Genomic DNA, 19,855 nt, shown 5'->3' with positions numbered 1-19,855 from the left:
GGCAATAGTCTTAAATTCACTAAACCACAATGGGCCTTTTCAGGAATGATTCTATTGTAAATTCAAAGAGAAAGATAACGTACCTGGAAATATGCTTTGGGAGTGAATTGCATCCATGCCAAATATACCATATTCTCAGCAAAATATGCTCCTCTCTCTCCACCCAAAGTCATCTGAAAAACTTTGCTTCAAACTTAGGGAAGAGAACTTTTATTTTCAATTATTGTTTACACTGCATTTAAGGAATGTGGCATGAGCTTATGATGAACCCTTGCACTTCCTGGGCTTTGACTAGTACCAGGCTTAGTTTGCACTGGATTTCAATGACATGACAGCAAAAATCAGGGGAACCTCAAGGCTCCTGAACACCTTTAAAAGGTTTAAACAAAGGCTTAAGCCTTCATTACCAGGTCTGTACATCCAAAGGCTGTGCAGAGATGACTGTCAGCCCACTTGTCTATTTGTAACACAAGACAAGGGGCCTTATCTACCAGTCCTTGCCAGCTGTTCTACAATTCAGTAATTGAGCCCTACTCCATAATGAATCAAGCCTCAGTGTAAAGAAGGCTCTCTTTGTATACCCTCAGTGTCCAACAAAACCTCATTACATCTGTTTCAACAAAAAGCAACTGGAAAGAAAATAATGTATTTTCAAGGTAGAAGAGCAGCCAAGTGTTTGAGGAAACTGAATTTTGTTTGTTCCAGTCTTTGCCTTGGCTTTCTGAGAAAGAACGAGCCTGCCAACTACGGCATTGTATTTTGTTCAGTGGAAATAGCGGCATCTTATAGGGAGGTTACAGTATAAATAAATTTTCTTGACCTTTAATAACTAAAAATCGACTCAAGGAAGCCCTGTATTGAACAAATTCTGTCCAAAAGCCTAAGAAAGTCACATTTTTATCCCTTTTCTGTTCAAGTAAGAGAAACTGGAATTTTCGGAGAATACACCAAAGTATTTATGCAGCATGCCAAGCAGCATCACTACAGTATTAATACAGCTTTTAGGATTCAAACTGTAAAGCAGTAATTCTGAAACAGGGGAGGTTTCTATAAACAACAACAACCAACCAAACAAAAACAAAAAAAACCCCCAAAACCGGAAAAAAACCCCAAAACCCAGAAAAAAGTAAGAGTTCCAAGGCTCACTCAGTAGGCCTTGCTAGTGCCAACAAAAAAAACCCCAAATCCCCCAAAGTTAGGAAAATTCTGTGCTTTGCAAAATAGGGCACAAATATCAAATCATATCATAACATCATGTCAGCAAGTTCTAGCCACTTCCCTTCTCCAGTGAAATGTATTTAATTATCATTATTTTAATTTAAAATGGGTAAACCATCTCTGGAGTAAAAAGCTCTCAAAAACGATTCTCTTCTTCATGCTCAGAAGAATTATTTTGTTGCAATACTTAGTTTTTGTGCAATCCAACCTTGCAATTCTTTAAACAAACTGAATAACACAGGAATTTTTATATCTTTAAAAATACAACAAGAAGGTAGTATCTTGGAAATAGCTAAACATTTAACAACTGATCCTAAATGCTGTCCCTAAAAGTCTGATCACCTACCTCACAAATAAGTTCAAGAGAAGATGTTAAAAGCAGCAGAAAGAAAATACTTTCAGTGCGTTCTAAAGTCAATCTGATGATCAATAAATTTAAGCCTGGAAAGGTGAGCCAGAACACTGATGCCCCAGAAATGTATTCTGAGGGGAAATGACACCATGCAGAAAGACAGTAGCAGATAATTTTCAATGTAGAGTACGAAAATTCGAGGAAAACGCTAGGGCCAAAGCAGCATCACATCCTGGGGCTCCAAGGCTGTCAGATCGCCCCAGAGGTAACAGCTCACTAAGAGCCAAGCTGTAAAGCAGGAACAGTGGTGCACAGTTCTGAAACAGCCACAGCTGGTGAGCTCAGGCACATGAAAAACTGCCCATAGCGAGAGCTTCAGCTGAACACTTTCACTCCAAAGCAAGACCAGAGACAACTGATAAAGCAGAAAAATCCCCAAAGAAATATAATGAGGAAATAATTGTGAGGAATTAAAAAAAAATAAAGAAAAGAAATAAAATGAGGAATCAACTTCAGATTGATTAAGCTACTTCAGATCCCACAGGTTTGACAAATCCAACAGGGAAAAGGAAAAACTGCTTAAGCAAACACAAAGGTACTATTAGTTGAATGTTGTTGGTGTAAGAGCCTCCAAAGTCTCACATATTTGTGACCCTGCATTGAATTCATGAAAGTGATAAAAAGTTCAGCTGGTACCGACCTCTTTACAGAAGATGAGACATAACCATGACCTGGTTGCTATCATAGAAACTTGCTGGGTTGAATTGTGCAACTGGAGTGCTGTCTGATGGCTACAAACTATTCAAAAAGGACAAGCAAAAAAGAGAGTTGGGAGAATTTTCCTCTATGCCAAAAATGAGATTGATTGCACAAAGATGTTTTTGAAGAACATCAATGAGCAAGTCAAGAGCTTATGCAAATTAGAGACTAAGCCAGCAACAGAAACCTTGAGGTTGGTGTCTACCACACATTACCTGATCAAGGAGAGAGGTTGGTGAAGAGCTCTTTCTTCAGCCGCAGCAAGAATCACATTTGCAGGCCACAATCCCAATAGAAGACTTCAGCCACATAGATTCTTGCTGGGAAAATCACACGGCCAACTGCAAGCAGTCCAGGTAAATACAGGAGAGCATCGAGGGTAGCTTTCTAGTCCAAATGATGAAGACAGACCAGAGGAGAAGAATTTCTTGACTCATTTCTCACTAGTATGAAGGAATTTAGGAGGGACACCAAAACAGGAGGTAGCCTGGGCTGCAGAAATCAGGCCCTGGAGGAATTTCCAGTGTTGAGGGGTGAAGGTCTGGTAACATGTAGAATGAGCACCATAAACCAAATATGGCATACAATGCAGTTTGAAAGAAGAGGGAAAGTTAGCAAGAAACACCAGGAAGAAATGTGAATGGCTTGGAGAGTCTGCAAAGGAAGAAAGGAAGGAAGCAGGTTCAAAAGGAAAATAGGAAGTGATGGTGCACAGACAATTTAGAGCTGTATCTCAGAGGAGGTAAACTGCAGAAAACCTGTAGAGATTTCAAAAAGAAAAGGGTGGCTTTGAAATGGATTTTTTGCCTGACGACTTTCTTCAAGGGGATCAGTTTCTATTCTTAGTCCAAGGAGTGAGATGAGTTGCAGAGATGTGCAGGTAAGATTACAGAGGAGTTACAAGATGACAAAAGGGAATTAAATGGAAAGGAAAGACAGGCCACAGTGCTTGGACAGTGCACTCAAGCAGAGACATGCTGTCAGTGGGAACAGAAGCCCAGTCTGGGATCCAGGATCCACCACCCTGAGAGGAGTCCTTGACTTCTGGGCCACAAAATAGCCTTCTCTCTAAATGGGAGAGACTGAACGCCTTTGTCAGTGACACAGGCAGGGGCATCAGAGCACCCTCGGCAAATGTGCTGACAACACCAAGCTGTGTGGTGTGATGGACACACTGCAGGCAGGGGATGTCACCCAGAGGCACCTGACAGGCCTGAGAGGGGCCTGTGTGGATCTCATCAAGTTCCACAGAGCCAAATGCAAGGTCCTGCACCCAGGTCAGGGCAATTCCAAGTACAACATATAGCACAGGCTGGGCAGAGAATGGATTGAGAACAGCACTTAGAAGTACTTGGGATGCTGGATGATGAAAAGCTTGATATGACCCTGCAACATGCACTGGCAGTCCCGAAAGCCAAACATGTCCTGGGCTGTGTTAAAAGATTGTGGGTAGCAAGTCAAGGGAGATGATTCTGCCTTCCTGCTTCACTCCCATGGAGAATTCTCCCCTACCTGGAGAGCTATGTCCAGCTCTGGAGCCCTCAGCTTCAGAAAGACATAGACATACTCAAGCAGAACCTGAGGAGAACTGCAAAAACATCCAGGGAGGTGGAGAACCTGCCCTGTGAGGACAGGCCGACAGAGCTAGGGGTTGCTCAGCCCAGAGATGAGAATGCTCCAGGGGGACCTTAGAGCAGCCTTCAGGGGGGCTATAGAATAGTTGAAGAGGAACTTTTAACCAGGGTGATAAGAGGAGGGCTAAGGGTTTTAAACTGAGAGAAGTTTTAGATGAGATATTGGAAAGAATTGTTTACTGTGAGGGTGGTGAGCACTGGAACAGGCTGTCTGGGCTTGGAACAACCTATCTCCCACGGCAGGGGGGTTAGAACCAGGTGATGTGTAAGGGCTCTTTCAATTCAGACACTCTGATTCAAACACTTTCACAGTTTATATAAGCAGGTTATGTGGTTTGTATGGAGTTATTTTTTAGAGACAGAGAGTATTTGCATTTTGCAGTCTTACTTTATTAAAAAAGTTTGTTTCTCTCAGGTGTTCAGTCAAGCACAGAATAAGGAAAGAAGGGAAAACAGGAGCTTTCTGCCTTGTATAACATGGAAGGCATCTACAGAGCTTCAACTTTTGAGGCAGCTTACCATGTAACTTTATCCAAAAACCTTAGAACTTTCCCTTTGACTTGAGGGAAATTCTTTTCATACTATGTTAATTAGTGTTGCTATGGCTAGTTAGAAAAAAAATGTTACCTCTTTGTCTAACGGTCAAAACAAACTTATAAACACCTGCCAGAATCTGAATGCTTCCAATGTACTAGTGCATGTATAGATAACATGAAACTTGGACAGAAACAAGCTTATTTTTTTCCATTTGCTTTCACGTTCTTTCCCATCTGGTGGCCTTCTATGACGGAGTGACTACAGCAGTGGGTAAAGAAAGTGTTAGGGGTGCCATTTATCTGGACTTCAGCAAAGCCTTTGGCAGCATCCCCCACAATATCCTCCTCTCTAAATTGGAAATGGATTTGATGAGTGGGCTAAAAAGTGGTTGGATGGCCGTGTCCAGAGGGTGGTGCTCAATGGTTCAGAGTCCTGATCAACAACAGCTGGTGGCCCTTGAAGATCCCTATTGGGACTAGAACTGTTTAATGTCTTCATTAATGACACAGACAAAGGAATTAAGTGCTCCCTTGACTAATCTGCAGATGACACCAAGCTGAGTGGTGCAGCTGACACTCCTGAGGGACAGATGTCATCCACAGGGACCTGGACAAGCTCGAGCCCATGGGAATCTCACGAGGTTTAACAAGGCCAAGCTCAGGTGCTGCCCCTGGGTCAGGGCTATCCCTGGTGCCAGCCCAGGCTGGGCATGAACAGACGGAGAGCAGCCCTGCCCAGAAGGCCTTGGGGGTGCTGTGGGTGAGAGCTGGACAGGAGACAGCCATGGGCACCAGAGAGCCAAGTGTGTCCTGGGCTGCAGCCAGAGCCCCTGGGCAGCAGGGCAGGGAGGGGATTCTGCCCCTCTGCCCCGCTCTGCTGAGACCCCACTGCAGAGCTGCCTCCAGCCCTGGGCTCCCAGCACAGGAAGGACACGGAGCTGCTGGAGAGAGCCCAGAGGAGGCACCAAGGTGGGCAGAGGGGTGGAGCACCTCTCATGTGAGGGAAGGCTGAGAGAATGGGGATTGTTTAGCCTGGAGAAGAGAAAGCTTTGAGGTCCCTTCCAGTCCCTGAAGGGACTCTACAAGCAGGATGGAGAGGGACTATTCACAATGGCTTATGACAGGACACAGGAGAATGCTTTCAAACAAAAAGAAAGTAGGTTTGGATTACATATTAGGAGGTAGTTCTTTATGGTGAGGGTGGTGAGGTCCTGGCACAGGCTGCCCAGAGAAGCTGTGGATGCCCCAGCCCTGGAAGTGTTCAAGGCCAGACTGGATGGGACTTGGAGCAACCTGGTCTAGAGGAACGTGTCCCTGCCCACAGCAGAGGGAGTTGAAGCCAGATCTTCTTTAGAATTCCTTCCAACCCAAGCCAATCCATGACTATATATCAATATTTTATAGTGATTTTTTTTCACATTATAATTAAAACAGGCAAAATTTACATTTTTATTTTGGTGGCAGATTTTATTTTCGACCCTAGTCTGAGGATCCTGTAGCAATGTTAACAGAAGATGCTGAATCATCAATCAAATAAAAAAAACAGTGTCATCAGCTGCTTCGGGAAGTACAGGTGCAAGCACATGACGACAAACAGGGCATGTTCCCGACTACAAAAAGAGAAAAAAAAACCAAGTCATTTGCACAGTTTGCATTCAATTCTACTGAAAAGCTAAAAGTTATTATTTATAAAGTATTTAGGGTCTCCATTACAGCATCACCTCAAACTCAAACTTGACTGCATAGCTACCTAGAGCTGACAGCTACCTAGAGCTAACAAACTCAGAGGAAAGAGTTGTTTTGCTTTTACACCAGCTAAATAGCAAATGCATCAGGTTCTCTGCAAGTTCTTCTTCACAGCACTGATTTTACAGGTAGGGCTTTTCTTTTTTTTGAGGCAAAAGACTAAAAATAAGTTAGGTACAGCCCAAATCTAAGATGAAGTATTTTGTCCTAGTTTTCAGCAATAGCTGTTTACTATGACAACAGAAAAGGTAGGATGTGTAAAACAAGAAAAATGAGTATGGTAATCAACATTATCATGGTAAAAAAATTATAAACCCATCAATGAAATCCATCAGGCCTCCATCCTAGAGGTATTCTGATATTTACCCCAATGGTAAAACCAATTAATCTTTCTCTTATACTCTTGAGGAAATTGTATTACACTGTAAGCTCACTGAGAACTACCAAGTCCAGGCTTGTACTGCACATAAAGGAGAGCAGAAGTGCAACTAAAAAAAACATACCAGTTCATTAATTATGGTTGTTTTAGTTTAGCTTCAACATGGTGCAAGCCTTTTTAAGACACTTGGAAGCAAAGTGATTATAGACAATGAAAATTAAATCTAATAATGTATAGAATTAATAAAGGTAATTTAAAAAAAGTTAATCTACAAGCATTTCACTATTTCCTCTGCCAGCCTCTGTCACAATAAGTGGGCCTGACATTGTGATAAGACAGATCAAACCCTTTGCTCTTCTCAGAGAAAATGATTCCATTGTCTTTACTTCAATACAGGAGTATAGCAAAGAAAGCTTTTCTTGTACCAAAACAAGTTATAACTCATCCATGTTTTTCATTCTTAGTAAAGGAAAACATGTTTTCCCTTACAGAAATATTCCCTCTATTAAAGCAACTGACCTTCAGGAGAGTACAAATATAAATTTTTTTCCTCACTTGCACTAGAATTTGGTTCTAAAATGCATAAATTCAAATAATAATATTTCATAAATACTTGGTATTTCATCCCACATTTCCAAAGAGTTAAAAGTTGTTCTTCCCAGCAGAATACACAATATACACAACCCCCCCTGCCCCCAAACCCTCCACCAATCCTGTAGTACTTACTCTCTGTAACCAAAGAGTTACACAAGGTTTGTGAAACAAATGATGACAGGGTAGCTCTGTTATGATTTCACCTTCCACATATTCACTGCAACAGATAGTACAACACTGCTCTTGACCTAAACCCATGATGAAGAAAAAGCGTTAATACCTTGTTTTACATCTCAGATGAGCTCAGATTCAAATACATATATTATCAACAGTATCACTAATGGTTACAAAATACAGTCACAGTAACTCCATTAAAGACTACTTTTCCAAATGGATCAAAATTATACTCAGATCAAAAGATCTTAAGACAGCATTATGTAGTAAGTATACTTAAATATTGCATCTATGGTATTAGAGAAAGTTGAACTTGTTCTTACAAACTTTGTGGAAACTACTTTTTCCTTATTTTTCCATACCATTGTAGTCCCCTGTGACAATAATCTGTGGCAGACTATCTATGGTTTCTTTTGTAGCTGGTGGATGAGTCTGTTCAACATCAAATGTAAGAGACTCCAATTGTGCCAGAGCAGTCTGAAAGGGGTAAGCAGAGATCAAGTTCTATTATTCACAAACGTAACATTTCATACAAAACAAACAAACAAGCATGAAAAGGAATCCAATTCTAGCAGTGTTACTTTTTAAAATGGAAGATATGTCTTTCAAACTAACCATTTCATCATTTTTATTTTTGTAATGAATGAGATGATCCTGAAGGTGAAAACAGCAATGCCTTGCTTTTAAAGCATTCTTAGAATATGAGGACAGAGTCACAACTTAATCTACAGTGAACTTTAGTTAATTTTATAAAGTTACAGAAAAAGCAGCAAGTTGAAAATGTAATAAAGCTTGCCAATCTAAAACTGTCCTTTCATTGTGTTTCTGAAAATAAATGCCTCATTAATATGCTTCCTGGCCTCAATTATTAAATTACTCAGGCACAAACAAAAAATATTAAGTACCTTGGCTACACTAAGAGTGTAAACTTCAAGAAATAAAAAACCCAAGATCTATGTAGATATTTCTAATCCTAAAACAGACCAAATGCTCTGAAGTAACTTTTTTTAAACTCAATTTTTTACCATACAAAACCTTTAAGACTATAAGTCTACACCATATTTGCCATGTGTATTTGCTGTGTACATCATACATTTAACTGTGTAAAGGCACTCAGAGGATATCCAGAAGAAAAAAAATGTTAAAATCACAGAACTCAGAATATTTGGTTGTATTTGCTGAGAAATGTACTACCTGTTTGAACAGCATGCAAACTGAAGAACCAAGAACACAGAAACACTGGGTTCACACCCTGATTGAATTAGTCACATCATTTAAATACAACTACTTACTGTTCTAATCAGCTTGAAAATTATTCGCACCATTGGCTACAAAACTCTCTTAGTAAGAAGTGTAAGATAGTGTGATATTTTTGTAATGTTGGGAATACACTTACTAAAAAGCTCTATATACTAGAGAAACACTGGTCTATACAGAAACCTCTCCAGTTGTCTTTCCTCTTAAACTTTCACTGAAGTTACTACAGCTGCAAACATGCTTGGACTACCTGAAAACATGTTTGGACTTGGATCACAGTGACAAGGTACCTCAAGCTACCACACTACCACAGACCTAAACTAGCAGGTTTTTACCTACAGTCAAACCTTTGGGGCAGAGAGAGAGCAGCATGAGCAAGAAATATTTACAGCTCCTATTGCCACAAGAAATCTGTCAGTTTAAGGGAAAACTTGGGGTTATTCTTAGTGTTGTGTGCAAGTTCCCCTACAAAACAAGTATATTGCTCCAATTTTACAGCTAATACCCATCAAATTCTGGTACAGCAGACAGTACTACTTTACTAACATTAAGATGATTTTAGTATTTGTATTTGGTTTTTGCTCCAATTGCAATGGTCTGAGAATAAACAGTAGGTAAAAATACTACGCTTAATCAGAGTAACTACTACACCTGGAAAAATCAGATAAGATCGCAGGGATACAGAAGGTTGCAATATTATTTATGTGTCAAACTTCTCTGTTTATATCCAGCATGAGTGTTCTCAAACAGAAAGCACTGTATTACTTGCTTGCTTCTGAAACCTACACAAAAGAAACATTATAGACACAAAGCCATACACACTTACTCTGAGGCTGAAAGCCACATTTTCAAATCCAAAGCAGTGTCTGTTTTATAACTTTTATAAGATGTATCTTCAAAATACCTGTACTTCCTCTTATTGCTTGTATGACTGCTTACTCCTCCATGTACCAAAAACAAAATGCTGGACATTTTGCTACAAAACAAGAGTGCTATAGCCTATGAGGGTTTGAGCTCCTCACATCTGTGAAATGGTACAGGAAATACTTATTAAGTCACTGATGCAGCAGAGGCAACTAGCCTGTTCTGTACTGATAATGAAGTAAACCAGACACTCCCAGCTATGTAGTTTCTTTCTAACAGATGGAAGAAAAAAATATTTAAAATCACACATATATTCTATTAAGTTTTAGGAACCCAGAGAGCTAAAAAAGCTATACAACATAGCTTTTCAAAACAAGTATCTAATACTTTCACTACTTCTCCTGTCCAAATGTCATAATTATTTGGGATAGAGCTCTCCCACCCCCTCCCCTCCAATTAAGATACACTTGAATTTTGGGTGCTTTATTGCATCACATCCCTTTCAAGTATTTCAAAGGAATAGTAAATGATTTTGCTTATATTTCCTGAACAATTTTAGTAACCACTTCATACCGTAAAAATATGTGCTCGATATTCTGCTTGAGATTTGAAGGGAATATTTGGAATTCTTACTCAGAACCTGTGTTGTCTCTGTGGTCACAATCCATGCAAGTCCACACAGTCCTCTTCCTTTTATTACTCAGTTATCACTTTCTGCTGACTAACTCCAAGTAGGCCAAGACTTCTGTGCCCACCATAAAGTATCACACGCTTGTGTGCTACTTTCAAGCACAAATGCTACGTGAGAGAATCGGCTTTTCCACATTCGCAGTGCCCTGTACCACAGGTACCTCTGTAGTCATCTGCCTGTTTGCTAATAGTGTTCAGTGACACTCTGTTCCTGGTGACACAAACATAATTACAGCACTTCCTCAACCAGCCATGCACGTAATCACGTAGGATTACTTTTACAGGTCACTCTGACAGGACTGCACACACTTCTTCTGACAGAATACTTAGGCAAATGTTGTTATACAGGAATGAGAAAGAAAAACTTGAGTCGTAATAAACTCAGTCTCCTCCTCAAGTGTTAATGTGCAGATTAAAAAAAAAAAAGATGGGATTAGTTTCCCCTCTCTACACAGATCCTCTCACTTTGGTGCAAAGGAGGAGGTCAACTGTTTTTGCAGTTCATCAGTTTTTTTTGATGTAGTGAGAACCAGCCACTATGAAAGAGACAAGAATCTTCTCTACACGGTTTCAAAACACTGCTTTTACAGTAAGGGTATCAACAGACCTTCTCCACATTAATGAAGTGTGTCTAAATAAGGAATGCTAAGAAGATCCTACACAGCTGGAAAAGGCCCTGTGATACTCGATCATGAATGATGACCTCCCATATACCTTGGGGGACGTACAAAGCCTGGAAACTGCATGACTGCCAACTTACAGGATTGGCCCCATCAACTGACTTGGAAAAGACCTGGGAACCATATTCAGAAAATCACTGACTTTGCACATATTCATGGGAAAAAACCCCATTATCTAGATTGTTCCACTGTCTGCCAGCTTTAGAGAGCATTTCAAAGTGCCCTTGATATTTTGTCTGCAAGCACACTATGACATACAGCCTGCCCAGTTCACCCCTTTAAAGTGGGTGCTAGCAGTCAAACTGCCCCTTGCTGCCCTAAACTTACGTAACCTGCAAAACATTCATTTCAGCTGTTGTAACACCATATTATATTTACACATCATTTAGCTCTTATTTTGAGAAATACCCTGCAGGGGAGATTTCTGGCAGTGCCAGAATTGTCACACTGCATCAAACTGGATCTCAGCTAGCTCTATATTCACTCTGACATTGACCAACCTGAAGTTAAAAACAAAAGAAAAAGACCATAACCATGCTGGTTCTTGATAATAAATGCTTTGGTCTATATCCAAAAATAGACAAGTGAAATGGGATAGATCAAGGTTAAAGATAAAAGACTTTTTTTTTCAGGTGGTTTCTTTTCCTGATTGGAGATTTTTGTTTGTTTGTTACTCGATGGGGTTTTTTAAAACTTTTTTTAATTTAAAATATACTGAGTAAGACACTCAAACACAGAGGAGTCTTCTACTAATAAATAAAAATTTGAGAAATCCAAATATACTCTTGAAAAAAAAAAAGCTGGGACAACTCACAGGCATAGATTTAAGCATAAGCTTTCCTTTGTTATGTAGAGAATTTCGTAAAATTCTTTAGAATTAAATGGCATATGTTTACACTGGTAGAAACCAGTAACGTCTTTGCCTTACGAGGAAATAAATGCATATACTAAAAGGAGCAGGTAATGATAAATGACTTCGTACTACATCCTTTAAAAGAACTTTCAAGATGTATTTTCATGTTTGCTGACCCAAAAGTTCAAGCTAACACAGGAAAGTATTCAAAAATCTCCTGATTTTCAGATTAAGTTGAAAAAGGATCCAACTATAAATATTTATGTTACAACATCAAATATATAAGACCATCAAAAATATTTTAATACCTCCACAGCTTCTAAATGTCCCTCTAGTGCCATATATGTGAGAAATTGAGGTTCCATGTAAGGAATGGCTTGACCAAGTCCTAGGCCATCACCAAACTCATCAAGTAGTCTGAAAAACATGGGTTAGGAAACATGGTCTTATTTTCAAAATTAATAGTTACAACACAAAGTCTGGATATATCAAATTATTGCACATCACCTGTCAATAACAGCCCAATACCCAGCCAGCTGATCTCCCCCTCCCTTGCCTCAACTGGACATGTAAATAAGATAAAAAGCTCATGGGTCAAGAAAAAGGGCCATGAGTCATCAATCACCACCACAGGCAAAACAGACTCAATTCAGGAAAAGCCTTAATTTAACTGAAAGGTTGAACCAGATGATCTTTTGAGGTTCCTTTTCAATTTAGACTGCTCTACGATTCTATTAATTTACTGCCAATAAAAATGGATTTGAATGGTAAGAAACAAAGGAAAAAACTAAACCACCTTTCTCTTAGCCCTCTCTTTATTTCCAGGTTCAACTTCACTCCTTAATCCTTGAGACCTCTAATTTTCCCTATCCCAAGCAGGGCAGAGGAAAAGGAACAGGGGGTTTGGTCTGCCCATGGGTAGTTCCTCTTTGCAATTACTTCCTCCTCACGCTGTTTCCCTGCTCCTACATGGGTTTTTCCCACAAGCTGCAGTCCTCCGTCAGCTACTCCAGCATGGGTTTGCCCCAGACACAGTTCCATCAGCAAATTCCTACCTGTTCCACCACAGTCTTCTCCAGCACTAGAGCGCTTCCTCCCCCTTCTTTCCTGACTTTGGTGCCTGCAGGGTTGCTTCTCTCACATCATCCTCATTTCTCTCTCACACACTGCTTGCTGTTCAGCATTTTTTATCCTTTCTTAGTACTTTCCCAGAGGCCCCACCCTATGGCGGGTCCACTGGAGTCAGCTGGAACAAGCTTTGTCCCACATGGAGCAGCCCCAGCCTCTCAGAGGCAGTTCTGCAGTTCTGGTCCCAGCACATTGGTATCACACTCCCACAGTATATATTTCAGAACATCCTGATGTGAGTTCTTACTGTGAAAGGGTATAAGGTCAGCTAATATGTTTCATATGTATTGCTATTAAGGTTGTTTTACAACTAACAATCAGATTTTTATTACATCATGTGTCACAGTTCATGGCTTGGCAGGTCCTTTGAGCTCTGTTTTAGAAATTCAGAAATTAAATCTTAAAACAGGCACAAGTGAAATGATGTACAGGTCTGCATATGTTCAGCAGATCAAACTTAACAGACCATCAACATCTTTGTTCCTGTTTTTAGTAACTAAGAAGCTTACCAAGGCTAACCTCCAACACTTAAAAGACAGCTTCTGTCCCTATCACACAATTCCATTGCTAGCTTACTGCCTGACAGTGTAAGAATATAGGCCTTACTTCTAGTTTGGACTCTCATGCATTAGTCCCTATTATGCTTTTCTACAACATAACTTCACAAGGAGAAAACAACAGAGTTGGTATGTCTGCACTCAAGTCTATATTTTAATAACCAGAAGAGAGCATGTGTTATGTCTCTCGCTGGAAAACCTTTTGTCTATCACATTCTAAAACAAACACATTATACTATTATACATTATACTATTTTGTATGTGCCTCCAATCACTTTATTCCTGGTATTTGAAGCATTTTAATAATAAATTCATTGCAATATCCTTCAGTAATCTAATGACAGAAAACGGAGTGAAGCATTCAAAATTATTATAATATTGGGTAAGTGTATGGCATTTCAAAGAGAAATAAAATAGATCTATAATGACTAACTTACACCAGTTTGAAAGGAGGAAAAGACCAATTATAAAATAGGACTGACTTGAATGCTGATTACATTTATATTGCCTTATTTCTGTTACGCTTCCACTTGAAAATTAAATTAGAAAATAAACTCGTGCCTTGCATATTAGGGCACCAAAATTTTCTCAAATCACAGCCTGTTTTAGCAAATGTATTCCCTTTTCTCTCATTAGAAGATACATAACACTTGAAATACCTTTAACTTTAAAATGGAAGATTATTAGTCCTTGAAGCAACTGCATACTGATAGCCATAGGTACTTTTGACATCTTATACAGGAAACAAAATAGTACCTACAAAACCTCTGAAATGAAAGACAACTATCAAATGCATACCTCCACTCCACATCCAGGTCTTCACTCACACTGGAGTCATCCTCAAGATTGTTATTTCCATCCAACAAGAAGAATCCAAGATGTACAAAATCACGAATTGGATCATTTTCCTCATCACTGCTACTTTCTACTTCTTCTCGGTACTGTAACCAAGGAATTTCACCTTCCTCCAATAATGCCTGCTCCCTTTATATAAATAAATAAAAAGCTAAAACTAAAAAGCTAAGAGAATTTACAAACACACATAAGCAACAAAAGCCAAACAAAACACAAAGACTAAACAGGCATGTTTCCCAGACTACAGAGTCACAGATTAGGAATTAAGTATTTGCCATAAATATTCAATAAATTCACAGAGCTCACAATCTAATAACACCCACGATTCTGTGGCAGTTTTGTCTAATGCTCAAGGCCAGCAGTACAGTAAGCAGTTTGTTTCAAATTTCCCCTAGTACAGACAGCATCCCTGCCAGGGTTAATAAATTTGGTACTAAACATCTTATTTATCTACAAGTTCCTAAAGGCATTAAGGAGAAAGATTGTCTTGACACCCAGAGCAGCCTCCATGGCAAAGCTTGGCCTGAATGTGATGCAAAGAGCTATTACTTGCAAGAGAAGCTATCTTGCAAGAGAAAGACTCCTCTCATTCCTGGATATTCTAGAGGAGCAGAAGTCACCTGGATGCAGAGTCTCATGGGGCTGTGAGGCCCACTTTCCTTATAGAAGGGAAAATAAACACAAATTATGTTAAAGATGCATACATTTTTATGCTGTTCATATCAAATAAAGTTAAAAACCTCCATTATTGTTGTTCTGAAAGAGATGAGTTGTTATGAAGTTTTCATAAAGTCACACTAGTTCTTCAAGACCCAAGAATGTGGAGAATACTAAAAAAGTATTAACGACAAACAGGACTGCTTAGCAATAGGTACTGTGCACCTAAGAAGCTGAAAGAACACTCAAGTGTGGCCTTTGCTTTATAAAGATCCAAATTAGAGTCAATATTAGATGCTTAGAAAAAAGCCAAGAACATTCCTCTTAGCTGTATATAGCTACAAATTTTGCCTTATAGCAAAGGCAGCTACAGTTGAATGACTGAAAAAATAAAGTAAGTTTTAAGTTACTAGAGCAAGCAAGAAATTCACATTTTCTTTAACCACAGATAGGGCTGCAGAAAATAAGGAGCAGCAGCGGAATTGGAGAAGCAATGAAGCAGAGAGATAAACAAGTTCTTTTCCAGGAGTCCTACGCAGTATCAAAGCATGTGTATGTAACATGTGTGTGTATCTTAACAATTAACTTGTCTAACTGGCTTTTCAAAGTCAATATTAAGTCTATTAGCCATATTGACATTACATGTCAATACACTCTCATTGTTTCTGTATGTTTCATGACAAAGAACTGCTTGCATGAAATGTCATATTTTCCCTGATTTGAAATACATACCACTACTCAGATTATTGTGATGTAGGCAAATGATTGTTGCCAGCATGGTAACTGCTTTTAGATGTTATTCTACGTAGTTCTATGTGAATACCCCACTACTGGCGAGGCTAGAAGCTGTAGGAAGTTAGCCAATAAAATAAAGGCATACTCTTCTTGGAAAGAGAAGTCCGTGCTCTCCTCTTTCACACCACCGCTCCTCTGCACACCAGGGTCACGCTCCTCCCTGCACGAGACAGTCTCCCAGCTTTCATCACTTGAGGACTGCTCTTTTTCCACAGCAGTAAAATAGGAAGGCACAGATGTAGACCATTCTCCATCACTGCACTCTGAGCTGCAATTTAAACAAGTAACAGAGTATGAATTCAAATGCAGCTTTAGGGGAAAGAAAATAATTTCCTACTTTTCTATCAACATTGCTCTCAATATAGGCAACTGTTTTTCTAAGAGAAATTAATCTTGTGCTATCTACAGATGCATTACAAATCAAGTGCATATAGAGTTATTTTTTAAAAAAGAAAATTAGTCTGTAAAAAAAATTCAAACATTCTACCCATCCTACTTTGCAAAAATGTTTTGTTCTTCCCTTGCCCCATATGTGGAGTACAGGAAACAACTCAGAAACAGAAACCAGTCTCACTATACACATCTTTCTCCCAGATTAGAAAAATGGCAGCAGTGGCTGCCATTTTTCTAATCTGCTTGATTAACAAATAATAATCTATGTTAGCCTTACCTCTCAGCCAAACAAATATAAAGTCACAGATCTCAGAACATATAAGCCATATAGAATGACCATTTTTATCATAGAAAGATATAATGGATTACTTCAAACTATTTGATTCACTACCCCAAACAACATGAACGGCAGGGAGTTTTGAAAAGACAATTTGCTCAGCCACCACATAGGAAAGGGCAATAAATAAGCTTTGAGCAGCTGAAACAAAATAGTAATGCTAGCACAATCTTATGAAGGATAAACTACTGCTACCATTGGTAATGGCACTTAGATGATTCACTCACTACAGTAACAATTATCAAAATTCAAAAAAAGTCAACTAGCTATGTCACTTCAAAAAGTTAGAGAAAACGTACCTGTGAACAGCCAACTTGCTTACTGAACTTCATTTTATAAAGCAATCCACAACACCCACAGCATAGTTCTCTAATCTGCTAAACCCAGTATGTTTAAGTGTATTGTTATTCCCCCACCTACAACCACACTAAATTTCCTCCCTTTATTGAAAATCACAAATGTATGCCAATAGAACTTTCAATTTCAGGAATTTTCAGTGCTTTTGAAAAACTACATAGTATATACTGCAAGTTTTACAAGAATAAAGAAGTTAAAGACAATGATTATATATAAGCATTTTAATTTGAGGCAGGAATAAATTTTTCTACCACAATTTCGATGACTAAGAAAAGTGATGGAAATGAGAATATTCATTTATTTTGGGCATCTCATCTAATGCAATACACCATCTAAAGCTGAATATTGACTTTTTTAACCTTTTCATCTGTTTGGTTCTTTGGTTTTGGGTTGGGAGTTTGGTTTGGAATGTTGTTTGGTTTTATGTTGTTTGATCAAGTTTTTTAATATATATTATACAATTTCATCTTAGATGAAATTGTATATAGGTAAAATTGTATATAGCTGAAATACTCATGCCTTGTTTCAGTTGTCTCTATTTTACAATCTGAGAATGACTTCCAACACACTTTAAAACACTCCTACTTTGCTTTTAGTCAAATTTGTTCTATTTAACGTTTATACACAAACACTAATTCAAACCAGAAAAGGATATAACTGAAGTCACTAACTCTAAACAACAGAAGAACATTACATATTTGAGGACCCAGGATTTAACTGTGCTCAGTTCTGCATGGGTGCAGAACATTACTTAATGTTTAGAGTTACAGACTTGTCACTTGCCAAAAGCATAGCACATGAACTTAGCATCTGCATGTGGATTTGCTGACACTAGTCCCTCTCCATGACTGAACACCTTCCTAACCTGTACTTGGCACACAGTCCAAAATTAAATGGATGGAGCTAATGGACATGATCCTCCTCCCTCCAACCCTGCCCTGGGACCTTCCATCACCCTTCGAACATACATGGTTCTAAGAAACATGCAAGACTTTCTCCTTCCCACACAGCTTCCACATGCTAATACCACAAAAGCTGTGCACCTCCTCAAAGAGAAAATGTGAGTTGGAGGCCCACACTGCAGCAATCAAAAGCTGAATTTCTCCCTGGGTTGGGAATAAGCTAAAACTGACCTGAAGGATGTAGTTTGACATGTATGTCAAATACACTTTTTATTCAGCTCTATTTTATGTTCATGAACACAAAATATAGTTTAAATCTTTAAACACAAAACTTCACCTTTCAAGAGTGAACATATTACTTTGTGCAGACTAATCATTGACAATTTATTTCATAAACATAAGTATTTTTAGGTTTTAGAACATAAATTATGGGGATTCTAAGTTAAAAATACATGATTCCTATTTACTGGTTCAGTTACTGTCATTATCAAGAACATTTCTAATAATCAATCCATGTTTCTTTTTGTCATGCTACAATAACCCATCACCGTGCATCATGGAAGCCGATGCTACAATTGTAGAATACATGACACTTCCTTCATGGCATTTTAATTTTCTAGCAGCAGTATTTCAAAAAGGGAAAAGACTATGCATCAATAAAAATTTTTGAAAAGCAAACCTTACAAGGAAGTGATGGATTCATTTGCAAGTACCTTTATTAAGAATCACAAAATTGTCAGGTTTAGAAGGGATTTGAAGACCATCCAGTCCAACCCTTTTGGCACTCTGCCAGGGGTGGAAGGGACTTTTGAAGACCATCCAAGTCCAACCCTTTTGCTACCCTGCTATCCAACCCTTCTGCAGTCCAACCTGGGACACAGTAATGGTCCCAGGTGGGTTTGGAATGTCTTCAGAGAGGGAGACTCGATGACCTCTCTGGGCAACCTGTTCCAGTGCTCTGCCACCCTCAACATGAAGCTCTTCTTGCTGTGGTAGAACTTCTTGTGTTTTAGTTTATGGCTATTACTCCTTGTCCTGTCACTAAGCACCACTGAAGGGAGTCTGGCTTCATCCTCCTGGCACCCACCTAGGAGCTATTTATTTGCATTAGTGAGATCCCCTGTCAGTCCTCTCCAGACTAAACAGACCCAGATCCCACCTCTCCTCATAAGAGAGATGCCCCAGACCCCTCATCATCTCTGCAGCCTCCACTGGACCCTCTTCAGTAGCTCCTTCTCTTTCTACAGCTGTGGAAACCAAATATGAACACAGTACCCCAGATAGGCCTCACTAGGGCAAGAAGGGGAGCAGGATCACCTCCCTGACCTGCTGGCCACACTCCTCCCCACGCATCCCAAGATACCACTGTCTCTCCTGGCCCCCAGGGCACACATGACCAGCTCATGGCCAACTTGTCACCCACCAGCACCACAGTGTCCTACCCAGAAGAGCTGCTCACCAGTGGGTGAGCCCCCAACCTGTGCTGCTACTGGGTGTCTTCCCCCCACAGGTGCAGGACCCTACACTTAACACCTCGAAAAAGAAAAGCCCCTAAGTCTACTATTTTAAAATGCTTTTTGTTCTCTCATAGTTGCAAGTCTGCGACTTTTAAGTTTTAAAGACAAGATTTTATGCTAATTAATTTTTATGCTCTTCTCTCTACAAAAATACAGGACATACAATCTACTAAGCAGGTAAGCTTATGAACGACAAGCACATGTACATCAACAGAGAGCCACATCAATATCCAGAAGACATGTCTTGTAAAGTGGGAACAGAATCAACAAGATGAAAGCAAACTGCAAGAAAAAGAGGGAAAAAAGCCATCTCAAACACTACTACATCTCATAAGGTTAGAAATATTTTTACCCTCAAATAGCTCAGTTATAGAATTCCAAATAACAGTGAAGAGTTCTAAGCTAACATTTTATGAATAGAAGTTAATCAACATAAGGTTTATCCAAATTATCTTGTATTTTGGATGATGTCTTAGGGTGATTATATGGTGCTTGCATCCCCAATCATCTGTTCTGTTTATGCTGAATATTAAGTTCTGTGCCTTTGAGACTGGTTCTGAGAGTGAAGGGGGGTGAAGAAGAAGTGCGCAGTTTGTTTTCAGACACTGCACTCACCCCTCC

At 39.3% G+C, this 19,855-nt stretch overlaps 1 protein-coding gene across 1 annotated transcript in view; it reads right to left on the bottom strand.

Annotated features, from left to right (window-relative positions):
* Positions 1-5,939: 5,939 nt before the first annotated feature.
* The window catches only part of PJA2 (praja ring finger ubiquitin ligase 2), a 28,743-nt gene continuing 14,827 nt past the window's right edge, over positions 5,940-19,855 (bottom strand). The window contains exons 4-9 of the mRNA XM_005428028.3: positions 15,814-15,996; positions 14,220-14,405; positions 12,045-12,153; positions 7,755-7,869; positions 7,351-7,466; positions 5,940-6,109 (exon numbers count right to left, since the gene is read on the bottom strand). Of these exons, the coding sequence (XP_005428085.3) occupies positions 6,029-6,109; positions 7,351-7,466; positions 7,755-7,869; positions 12,045-12,153; positions 14,220-14,405; positions 15,814-15,996 (790 nt within the window). The 3' untranslated portion in view covers positions 5,940-6,028. The remainder of the gene's footprint in view (positions 6,110-7,350; positions 7,467-7,754; positions 7,870-12,044; positions 12,154-14,219; positions 14,406-15,813; positions 15,997-19,855) is intronic.

Source organism: Geospiza fortis, unplaced genomic scaffold, assembly GCF_000277835.1.
Source record: "Geospiza fortis unplaced genomic scaffold, GeoFor_1.0 scaffold447, whole genome shotgun sequence".
In the NCBI taxonomy this organism is placed as follows: domain Eukaryota; kingdom Metazoa; phylum Chordata; class Aves; order Passeriformes; family Thraupidae; genus Geospiza; species Geospiza fortis.
This window is presented reverse-complemented; position numbering and strand designations above follow the sequence as displayed.